A 12,075-nucleotide genomic window follows, 5' to 3' on the forward strand; every position below is an offset into this window, starting at 1 on the left:
GAGGGACAGGTTGACGAATGAAGAAGTGAAGGAACGTTGTGGGGTAGATGTGGAAGTGGTTGAAAAGATTAGGAGAAATACACTGAGGTGGTTTGGACATGTGGAGAGAATGGAGAATGAAAGACTGACTAAGAGGGTGTATGTAGGTGAGGTGGAGGGAGGGAGAGGGAGAGGTAGACCGAGGATGAGGTGGAGGGATGGAGTCGAGAGGTATATGAGGGAGGGGGGGGTGAGTTGGGGGGAGGGGAGTCAAATGGTGGGTGACAGAGTGACTTGGAGGCGTTTTGTGTGCGGCCACCCTTTGCGGGATTAGGGCGTCGGGCTATAGATAGATAGATAGATCGACTGTAACCCAGGAAGCCATTTACTACCATGGGTAGTGATATAAACAAAGGGACATCTAGTGATCTAGTGGTTTAAGTTGTTCCAGTGGTATGTTTTAAATTAAAGAAGGGGTTGGGGTTTTGCTCACCTACTGCTGCTCGGGGAAAGGTGACAGGTCACTCATCATAAATGTTCGGACTAAATAGCAAAGTCCCGTGCCATTATCTTCCTAATGGGGCAATAAAGAACTGTATTGTAGATAGGTAGAGTGATAAATAATTTTATAGGTAATGTAGTTAGTTTTATAGCTAGATAGATAGTTTTATAGGTAGGTGACACTCACTCGATGTAGTGCTGCTCTCGGGTGTCTGCCCTTTCTTCTCCACCATCTTTTCCTTCCTTCCTCTTCTGTCTTTCTTTACTTCATTCTTTCATCGTCCTTCTGCCTACGGGTGGCTTTACACTCCCTCTTTTGTCTTTCTTTCTTCCATTCTTTCCGGTTCCTTCTGCCTGTGGGTGACTCTACATTGAATGACAAGCCAAATGGTTCGCTGTTCACCAGGAAACCATTTACTATGCTGGGTGATAACCATATAACCAAATTATGGTGCCTGGTGGTTTGGTGGGTAATTGCAGCGCTCCATTCGGGATGAGGTGGTGAGTGTTTATATCCAAGGGGTGGTTGGGGTATTGCTCACGTATTGCCACTCATGAGTGAGTGAGGCTGGTCACTCCCATTATAAATGTCAGGACCAACTTGCCTAGTCCCAGGCTCCTACACTTCTCATAGGCAGCATAGGACTGGATGATGGTTGGATGAAATGCAAATAACTAAAAGTGATAATATCTAGGGATGGTGGCGGTACTGTCAAAGAAGAGGGAGAGTGGCCATGTGCAATTTGCCACAAGGGCGTGGGAAGTTATTCCAACTTGTGCAGTGTTTGTGATAATTGGGTGCATAAGAGATGTAGTGGTATTAGAGGTAGACTGCGAGATAATGCAGATTTCATGTGTGTGGTGTGTCAGGGAGAGCAAGTGGAGATTGTAAGGCATGAAAGGATTGAACTTGCTGGCAAGTCTCTTGAGTGTGTGGAAGAGTGTTGTTGTTTGGGAGTCATGTTATGTGATGGAGGTGGGGCTGGAGCTAGCTCTGTGGCTAGGGTGAGAAGTGGTTGGAAAAAGTTGAGGGAGCTGTTGTCTCTCCTGACATTGAGAAGACTTTCCCTACATGCTAAGGGATCTTTGTATGCAGCGTATGTTAGGAGTGTAATGCTGTATGGTAGTGAGACCTGGGCAGTAAAGGAAGAGGATATTCACAGGCTCAGATGTACAGAAATGACAATGATTGGGTGGATGTACGGTACATCCCTGAGTACAAGGCCTGGGGGGCTAGGTTTACAATGGAAGAGTTGAGAGTTGGGATGCGACTGGAGTGTATTGATGTTGTGTTGAGGAGAGGTAGATTGAGGTGGTTTGGGCATGTGGAGAGGAGAGGGGATGGAAATTGGGTGCAGCAAGTGAGAAGTATTAATACTAGGGGTGGGGTTGGGAGGGGTAGACCAAAAAAGCCCTGGGACGAGGTCATAAAGTGTTACCCCAGGTCAAGGGACTGAACAGGGAGGCTGCCAGAGATCGAGCAGCAGGGAGAGCTGCCATTAGGTGACCAAGGCTGACACATGCAAGCATGTTGGAGCCTTCACAAGCAAAACAAACGAACATAGAGAGTGTTATCCTTCACCAGATCTACCTACTCAGTGTACAGTTGATTACAGGTCGTGGTGAAGAGCGGGAGTGGGAGTGGCGAAAGAACCATTGTGCCGGCCGGGGTGCCTTACATGGTGCCTCTTCTACGCTACCATGAGACACACGGTGCCATCTTCCTTATTCTTAAATTTATCAGGTAACATCACAATGACAAATTGTTCTTCATATCTGTATTTTTTTTCTTTAACATTGTTTTTGCCATTGTCATCAGTGTTTATAATCATCATCATCATCATCAGTGTACCTATCACTTATAAATGGGGTGATAAGTTTTAAAATTGGACACCTGGCTGTAGGTATATAGATTATTTGATAGGATTGCTTGTGTTAAGCTTATATAGAGTGATTTTAAATTAGTTTGCATTTTTTTTTACCCTCACTCTCTCCTTTGCTTAAGGAAAAAAGGTCAGGATGGTGATGGTGATTCTTAATTTCTTACACAGGTTTTTAATGTGTGGACCCTTTTTTCTCCTTACCCAGTGGTGGGAAGTTGTGGAGTCACATTGGACGCTATGTGGGTCAGAGTGGAAGTGGAGGGGGTTGCCACATGCCCAACCAAATCTTTGACTCATCTGCTAGTACATACTCTGGACGGCGTCTCTTACTGGATCCACCTGAAACTGACACTCCATCCTGTGAGACATCCTCCCAGGCCCCACCTCTCCCCACTGGAACCACGCCTACTTACCTTTCTGCCCGTGTACCCTGCTTGACGCCTGACACGTCTTCTTCCTGCCTCTCACACAACGCTACATCTGGTTTGCCTTCCTGTGCATCATGTCATACGCCAGATATGTCATCATCTTGCATATCCCCGGTTCCCGTTACCACCACTGCTGGTCGCACATCACATCTGTCCAGCAAAAACCATCACCACTTAACGGTACCTTCCTGTGAGAGCTCATCAGCTGGTGGTAGTTCAGGTGGCTCAGAGGCATCATCCTCCTGCCTCCCTGATGGCTACCTCCAGATCTTCTCTGAATATGCTAGACACAATGCCCTCCCTTCATCCCCATCTCTGGTTGCCATCCCAGGATCAAATGGTAGTAGAGCAGAATCTGTTCCCAAGTCTAGGAGTGCAGGAGTTCTCTGTGTTTCTGGCATTGAGGAGGACATAAAAATATGTGATGTCAAGAATGCTAATGGTGGAGATGATGGTGACAGGGCCAGTGTGGGTAGTGACACTTTATCTGGTGTTAGTGAGGACTTTAGTTGCTCTGTTCCTGGTCCATCTAACCCACTTGACCCTCCAGTGCTCCCAGAGGTGAGGGTCATCACAGATGACACTACAGCAATTGATGCCAGTATTGATGTAGGAATAGACTGTGTTGATGAGACTACAGGCCATAATATGGTTCCGAGACATAACCTTCCAAGACATGAGCAAGACAGTGGGAGAACAAAACCTAGCATGGGAAAGATAGTGGAGGATTCTGGCAAAATGAAAGAGCCCTCATACCTGAAAGCTGATCATGATAGAGAAGATGAGGATCTGAGTATGGCAACAGATACATCGTTTGCCAGTGTGACTCTCCCTTCATTCTCATGGACAGGCCGGGATGATGATGAGCTTGCATCCATTGGCATTGATGAGCTTATCCGAAACTCTCGCTTACTGCTTAAAAATGTGGACCAAACACTACGTCAGAGCAAGAGCCAGTGTCTTACCCCTCAGGCCTCTTCAGCTGCCCTGCCTGACAATGCCTCCGATGACAGCACATCCCTCGACCATTCCGACCTCCCATTAGACCAGCCCGACCTCCCTCTAGATCGGCCTCATCTCCATCCTGAACCACCAGATTTTCCCCCTGATCAGGACCTGCCTTCTGACCTTCCTGATTTGCCTTTCGACCTGCCCGATGTGCCTGTACATAACCCAGGCCAGTCAGACATACCCTCAAACAATTCTGAAATACATCTAGATCATTCACAGTTCTGTTCTGACACAATTAACATGAGCTCAAAGAACCATAAGAGTAAGGGAGCAGAAACATGTGGTAGTCAGCACCCTCAAAAAATAAATAAGATGGGAGACGAACAACATTTGTTTCGAGGAAACAAATCACATGACCTCAATTGTAGTTCCAGTAATAAGGGCATTTGTATTGAAACTAAAGGAAATCATAATTCTAGAGTAAGCAGTGCATATTGTTTAACTGTTAACCACACAGTAGCTGATGGGAATGCAAGTTCTAGTGAAAAATATCCAGCCAATATCAGTAAAAACTTAAGAACTTTAGAAAAACATGTAGATTCCAACAGTGCCAGTGTAGAACAAAATATATCTTCCAGAAAAGGTAATTTAATATGCAGGGAACCCAGTGACAGAAACACTTTACCCCAGCAATCAAAATTAAGGCATAGAAATGGAAATATATCAGAAATGGAAAGTTTAACAGTCAAAGAACAAATGTTTGACAGTAATTTGAATTCAGATAAGAGAGTAGAATCAAGAGAACAGAAAATAAACTCTGTCGTTGATGAAGACCCATCTTTATGTATGAATGACCCAGCTTTAGGTAACAATAGGGATGTGCCACCTTTCATTATTAACGGTTCAAGCAGTACTTTGCAGGAAGACCCAGTGAGGGGTTGTAATGCATCTAGATCCAGTACAGCCAGCAAAGGTGCAATATTGTCTTGTCCATTGACCAGTAGTAATTCAGAACAGTGTAATAATAACCCAGCCACAGTAGAAAGAAGCCCAAATGGCCATGATTCAAAACAGTGTAATAATATGCCAGCTGCACTAGAGAGAAGCACCTCCTCCCTCAGGGCATTATTGGACCAGCACGCAGCCAGCCGAGGGGTTAAGGAGGGAGTGGCACGGTTACCTGAGGGACTGGTGCGGGTGTGGGTGTCGCAAGTGATATCAGCACTCACTGCCCTGCACCAATTGGGCATTATTTGGAGGTCAGTTTATGTTATTTTTTATTACTGAATAAATTTACTGTAAGAATTCTTTCCTAAGTTAAATAGTATGTGGGGGTGCTCACAATCCACTTACTCGATGTAGTGCTGCTGTCGGATGTCTCCCCTTTCCTCTCTTCATCCTTTTTTCCTTCCATCCTCTTTTGTCTTCCTTTCCTTCATTCTTTCTTTGTCCTCCTGCCTACGGGTAACTTTATGCTTCCTCTTCTGTCTTTCTTTCCTTCATTCTTTCCTCTTCCTTCTGCCTGTGGGTAACTCTACTCTGAGTGACAAGCCAAATGGTTTCCTGTACACCAGGAAACCATTTACTATGCTGGGTGGTAACCATATAACCAGATTTTGGCACCTGGTGGGTTAGGGGGTAATTATTGCGCTCCAGTTGGATTGAGCCGGTGAAGGTGTATATCCAAGGGGTGGTTGGGGTTGATTGCTCATGTAATGCCACTCAGGGATGAGTGAGGCTGGTCACTCATCTTAAATGTTGGGACCAGCTGCCTAGCCTCAGGTTCCTACACTCCTCATGGGGCAGTGTAGGATTGGATGATGGATGGATGTATGGATGGATGTAAAATAACGTTTAGGGATGACAGGAAAAAATTATGAAAGTTTTCATCAGAGTGAGGGGGTTTATAAAGACTTTAGCTGGCCCTGTTGGTATGAGAGGTCCTTCCTTAACTGGTAACGATAGCCTGGGAGTGGCAAGAATAAGCAGACAGTGTTGTCATTGTAACAAAAGGGTCATGTCAGTTATATATTACACTTTCCTACTGTTTGTACGCATCATTATGTATTCATCTGCAGCAGCTACTAGGCATGTGCTTAGCATACAGGATATAAAATATCCCCTTATATTTTCTTAGGGTTCTGTACACTGTCACACTGCACTGTACTACCATACAGTAACAAAATGAAGATCTCATCCATCCAGGTTGAAAGTCTGCCCAAGGCATACTAAAATAATTCTCTAAAGATAGCAAGAGTGAGCAAACAGAGACATCACCGTATTGAAGGAGTCAAAACAAGTTTATACTGTATGCTGACAACAACCTGAGATAGATAACCTACCCCTGGGTGAAAGTGGGAGTGTAATGTGGTGAATCTACCATATTTTGTTCAGTTTGTTAAAGCAAAGTGATTGAGAGGAATGCCTTCATATGGTGATACTGATATAACCAGGTGGTGCTGCAGCTCATATATACAAGTAGCTCTAATCTATTCCCCTTTCCTCTGAAAGGAAGATGGTAGACTTCTGAAGGTCATCTTCAGCTTGCAATCTACCGGGTTCACTTTCAGATACCTTAAGCCTGGGATCACAAGAGCAACAGTATGAAAGTACTGTATCTTGTTAAGCTAGGTGAAATCTTTGGGTGGTAACAAAAGTAAAATATAAAAAGGCATCATTATATTGTGGTGCAATTTTGTCCACAGCACTCTTAGGCCAGACAGCTTACTCCTGGACGAAGCTGTGTGCTGATGTAGATGAGTTGTGGTCATGTGTGATGGTGAACTGTTTTTTGCTTGTTAGTGCCGGAATATACATTTTCCTGGGGCTTAGCCTCTTGTCATTTAAGAGTTAAGGCTTCTGTTTTTCCCCACATTGACATGAGTCCAGTCAAGTTACTCTAAGACAGAGGTGGGAAATCTTAACAATTTTCTAGTCATTATCAGACTTATTCTCTTCAGCATGGGACTGGCCTCATTATCAAGATATTTGGACAAGTATATGTTTGCAGTGACTTGAGGCCAGACAACCTACTCCTGGATGAGGGTGGCAGCGTTGTGTTGACGTATGAGAGTCGGTGGTCATGTGTGGTGCAAGGGTGGTGCGAGACGCGGCGAGATTGGGGCACCTCAGAGGGGTACCTGGCCCCCGAACTGGTCTCACCCCTCACCCACCCCACCCCAGCATGTGATTGGTGGACAGTGGGAGCCCTGCTGTACCATCTGCTTACTGGACAGGTAAAGAGGAGCAATAATACCATGAGAGTTAGCTGGCAGTATGCTTGGTAATTAGTCACACAGTCATCACTTATAGGCAGAAAACTAAACCACAAGTAAACAGAGTCATAGTTCAAGCTGATTCATCCATTGTTACAAAACTTATGACAGTACACATCTGAGATTTTATTTCTTCCAACAGTTTTCACTAGCTTTTGGGAAGTACCGGTACAGTAATTAACATTGCTGATTTTCACACTTGGTTTAGCTCTGAGGCATTAGAAAATATCACCTGTACTATTGCCAGCCTCAGTATCGTGATTCCTGAAGAGAAAGCATGGCATCAATTTAATGGGTTGTTTCACAATTAGCAAAGATGAAAACACAAAAATCTTTTTAAAGTTTTATGAATACCGAGTGGAAAATCAAGCTATCAGAAACATGCACCATGCCACTTTTACTCAAACTTGTCCCAGATTTTTTTCCTTTTGCATGTTATTTCACATAGCTCAGTGGCAGAAAAAGACAATACCATGGCTGTGCATCCTTTCTGTATCACATCCTCTTTTCTAGCACCATGTTCAAGTGCTAATCTAGTGTTACAACTCAGCATTAAAGATGGAACGATGGCAATTTTAGACCAAGTTTGAATAAAAACAGTATAATAGAGATCCTGTTGACAATACCATGGCTGTGTATCCTTTCTGTGTCACATCCTCTTTTCTAGCACTGTGTTCAAGTGTTAAGATAGTGTTACAACTCAGCATTAAAGATGGAACAGTGGCAATTTTAGACCAAGTTTGAGTAAAAACAGTATAGTAGAGATAAGGTTTTCATTGTAATTCAGCAGTTTTAAATTTTCTTCAGACAGAACTGGGAAGATAGTTGTTTCTCTGACTGCACATTTAATGATATTTTTCTTGTCAGAGTGTTGCAGCGTCACATCCATCTGGTGTCACCTCACACACAGAGCTGCTGCTACCTTCACACCTCTCACCGGAGGCTGCATCACTTCTCTCACAGGTTATAATACTCTCTTTATCTCTATCTGTCAAACAGCTACCGTTAAATAGGGGTACATCAAATGGCTGGGGCAAATTTCATAACTTTTCCAAGACTTTAATATTGTATTGTTCAAAAAGGCTCCAGCATGCTTGCATGTGTCACTTTTGGTCACCTACTGGCAGCTTCCGTGCTACTTGATCTCTGGCAGCCTCCTTGTTCAGTCCCTTATCCCTGAGGTCACACAATATGACCTTGTCCCAGGTATTATTTGCTCTGTCTCTCGCAGCCCTCCCCCTGACATTCACACTTCTCACTTTCCACACCCAGTTGTCATCCTCCATCCTCCCCACGTGCCAAAACCATCTCAATCTGCCCCTCCTCGTCATAGCATCAATACACTCCAGTCCCATCTTTCCTGTCAGCTCTGCAGTTGTAAACCTAGTCCCCCATACCTTGCATTCAAGAATGCATTACATTATCATCTAATCCTGTTTTGCCCCACAAGGAGCATAGGAGCCCAGGGCTAGGTAAGTTAGTCTCGACATTTAAGATGAGTGTGACCAGCCTCACTCATTCCTGAGTGGAATTACGTGAGCAATAAACCCCAACCACTCCTTGGATATAAACCTGCACAGGCTCAGTCTGATTGAAGTGCCTTACTTACCCACTAAACCACCAGGCACCATAATTTGGTTATATGGTTACCACCCAGGATAGTAAATGATTTGCTGGTGTACAGGAAATCATTTGGCTTGTCGCTCAGTGTAGAGTCACCCATAAGCAGAAGGAAGAGGAAAGAATGAAAGAAATAAAGACAGAAGAGGGGATGTAGAGTCATCCGCAGGCATAAGGAGGAGGAAAAAAGGAAGGAAAAAAGACAGAAGAGGACAGAAGGAAAGAAGAAAAAGAGTATAGGGCAGTCACCCAAGTGCAGCACTACATCAAGTGAGTGGATGGTGAGCACCCACACCTACCCAGAATGCAGTACACATCCATCTAATCAATGTCTTTTCTGTATGTTTGAGCCTATTAATATCCTCTTCCTTTACTATCCAGGTCTCACTACCATACAGTATTACGCTTCGAACACATACCACATACAAAGATCCCTAAGCACGGAGGGAGAGCCCTCTGAATGTCACAAGAGGCAAAAGCTCCCTGAACTTCCTCCAGCCACTCATTACCCCAGCCCTACCTCCAGCACATAACATGTCTCCCAGATAACAAAACTCTTCCACACACTCAAGAGACTCACCAGCAAGATCAATCCCTTCACTTTCTGAAAATAAAAAGTAGGCTTGAATATGAGCTACAGAGAGAGAGAGAGAGAGACCGTATTCTTCTTGTTGCACATTTTGCTGTTATTGGGCACTTACAGTCTGTGCAGTGTTTAATTTATTAGAGTACATGTAACTGAGTGTATACTGCTGGATTCTGTACTGTACACTAACACTGATGGTAACATTTTTGTACATGTTTTTCTGTGGCAGTTGTTGTGTGCACATCCCACTGAGCGTCTGGGCGGTGGTGCTGCTGGGGCTCAGGAAATAAAGGATCACTCATTCTTCACTGGTGTGCAGTGGCCATCATCGTAATGTGCCCATATAACAATACTGTGAAGATCTTATACTGTAGTATTGGAGTGGACAGGAGGAGGAGTCACAAGCCTTTTTATGTCAGTGCAGTGCAGTGCAGTGATCTTGCCAGAGTGGTGGTAACGGTGGCACTGGCTACCCCTGAAATATGCCTGGACATCCCAGTGGCTACCAGAAATTTCTAGGGGAATTCCCCCAAACCCCTTAAAGAGTTCTTCTTTGGCAGTTGTATGATTAGGTTTGGCTACCCCATTTTTAGTATCCTAGCTATGCCTCCAACACCATGGCACTGCCAGGATTCTAATCTGCCTTGTCACAGAGTACTGTAGATAGAACCAGGTTTTTAAATAATGATGTTTGTTATGGTTTGCACAATGATAGTGTTTATGATCCAAGTTTGGCAGTGACTGAAAGGTTCCCAGCTGGTATGGTAGCCTCATTGCCCAGGGATCATTGTAGGTGCTAGAATTTATTAATCATCATTACAGTGACTTTTTCATTTATCCAATCAACCACCAGACAATTTTATTCAAGTCAAGAAGGACCTTTAGTGGTGGTGGTTGTACAGTATATGGAGATCATATCTAGCCCATTCACCTCAAAGCATCTTCCTCAAACTGAATGGACTTATCTGGAACTGGCAGAAATAAAATACTGGTGTGAAATATGCCAAGGGACTGAAGGGGCCTGGGACATTTGCAACTATCCCTACCTGACAACATACACAGCGCATCCATTATCCCTCACAGAGTACTTGGACAACTAGTTTTTATGCACTGATACATTGACCTGTTTTATATTAAGATAAATGTTAACAGCCAGTCCCTTATCACCTCTTCTGAGGTATGTGGAGGCCCAAGGCTAGGCTTCCAAAGTCCATATCAAAGCTAGGAGACTGATGTATCTCCCTGACAGCATTTTATATGATTAATAAACCCATAGTAAGCTATAGGAATGTGAGAGGACTATCAAAGGTGCAAGTGACAGTACTGTAATTAAAACACTACTTTTGTGGTTGGCGAGTAGACTCTGATAGTACACAGTCTTGCTCATGTTCAAGATATACTTATTTTGGGGTTAACTCCATATAAGATTAAGCTTTAAAAAGTTCGTATAAGGATAACTAATATTATGGAAGAAAACATGCTGTGGGTGTGAGATTTTGTCCATTTATATGTATATTTAAACATAGTCACAGCTGAAGGATAAACACAGCTTGTGACAAAAATTACAAGTGTACAGTAATGTATATTAAAGAAGGAGAAAAATAATAGCTTTCACCAGTAAGGCTATAAGAAAGATATGGAGCGATAATAACTTCGATAGAGATGTTGCTGTTATTTTGTAAACTATGTTGTCGTTTATTTAATGGGATATTATACAAAAACTACAGAACAATTATTTAGCATTACACTACACTGTAATTAATTACAGGAGGCCCCCACTTTACAAATGGGTTATGTTCCGGGAAAAACGTTCACTAAGCGATTTTTTTGTTGTGTGGGTTAAATGGAGTTTGGTTTCAGGACCCCGATTTTTCCCCCATCCATCCATATTAACCCCATTTTTGCTCAGTCTGAATCAATATTTGTGTATTTTATGATTTCCTAACCCTTATCTACAGCTACATGTACGATTTAACATGCAACTAGCCAATAAAAAACAGGGCATTTGAGTGGCATGATGACAAACTAAATGTTCCACATGTGGTGGCGAGGTACTGTACTGACAGTTTTGGATGGTAGGGCAGGAGTGAATGGTGCGCATTTTCTCTGTTAGTGGTGCTGTGGTGGAATCAGCCGACATAGAGCGCACTCAGTTTAAAACTGCCTGTGGAAAAAAATTCATTAAAGTGAATTTTGGTGTTTGTTAGGAGAGTAAAGGGTAGTAAAATGTGATCTTTGTTAAGGCAAATTTTCATTGTGTGATTGTTCGTAAAGTGGGTTTCGCTTGTATAACTCTTTACCAAAGTATGTTGAACAATTACTGCAGTATAATTATGAAAGTTAATATGCTGATGTCTAGTTTAGAAGATAATTGATTATTTTAGTTATGTTTAATCTCTTCAGTCTGATGATATATTTATATTCTTACTGGTACCAGATAATTATATTCAAATCAGGAGAACCCATTATTAGTGAATGGGTTAATGAAGGTTGTATCAGACCTTTGAAGTTTGAAAAGGCCCACATAAGCTGAATAAAATCATCTGGAAGAGGCAAGAATAAAATAGAAAGTACATTATTGGACTGAAGGGATGAACTGTTGTGTTGCATATGTGTAACTGACCTACGTTGCTTTGTGCTCCTCACAAGAGCTGTTCCTGTGTACAGCTCATGGATGGCGTGCTAGTGTGGTTAGGAAGCTTACTAACACTTCTTCCTTAACCATTTTTTATGTAAATGGTACATTAATATTCTCTTGTATGTTATATACGTACTTTACATTGATATTGAAAAGATATAAGTACAGTAGTGTAAAAGAGAATATTGAGGTGTATTGTTCGAGATAAACTGGT

The 12,075-nt window shown here is 42.9% G+C and overlaps 1 protein-coding gene across 1 annotated transcript in view; it reads left to right on the forward strand.

Annotated features, from left to right (window-relative positions):
- LOC145410643 (uncharacterized) overlaps positions 1 to 9,557 on the forward strand; it is a 33,912-nt gene extending 24,355 nt beyond the window's left edge. The window contains exons 9-14 of the mRNA XM_080280757.1: positions 2,097 to 2,224; positions 2,569 to 4,064; positions 4,833 to 5,001; positions 6,753 to 6,978; positions 7,885 to 7,980; positions 9,453 to 9,557. Of these exons, the coding sequence (XP_080136883.1) occupies positions 2,097 to 2,224; positions 2,569 to 4,064; positions 4,833 to 5,001; positions 6,753 to 6,978; positions 7,885 to 7,980; positions 9,453 to 9,557 (2,220 nt within the window). The remainder of the gene's footprint in view (positions 1 to 2,096; positions 2,225 to 2,568; positions 4,065 to 4,832; positions 5,002 to 6,752; positions 6,979 to 7,884; positions 7,981 to 9,452) is intronic.
- Positions 9,558 to 12,075: the final 2,518 nt, after the last annotated feature.

The sequence above is a fragment of the Coenobita brevimanus genome, chromosome 86, assembly GCF_032717465.1.
Source record: "Coenobita brevimanus isolate Jiangsu-jjx chromosome 86, ASM3271746v2, whole genome shotgun sequence".
In the NCBI taxonomy this organism is placed as follows: Eukaryota; Metazoa; Arthropoda; class Malacostraca; order Decapoda; family Coenobitidae; genus Coenobita; species Coenobita brevimanus.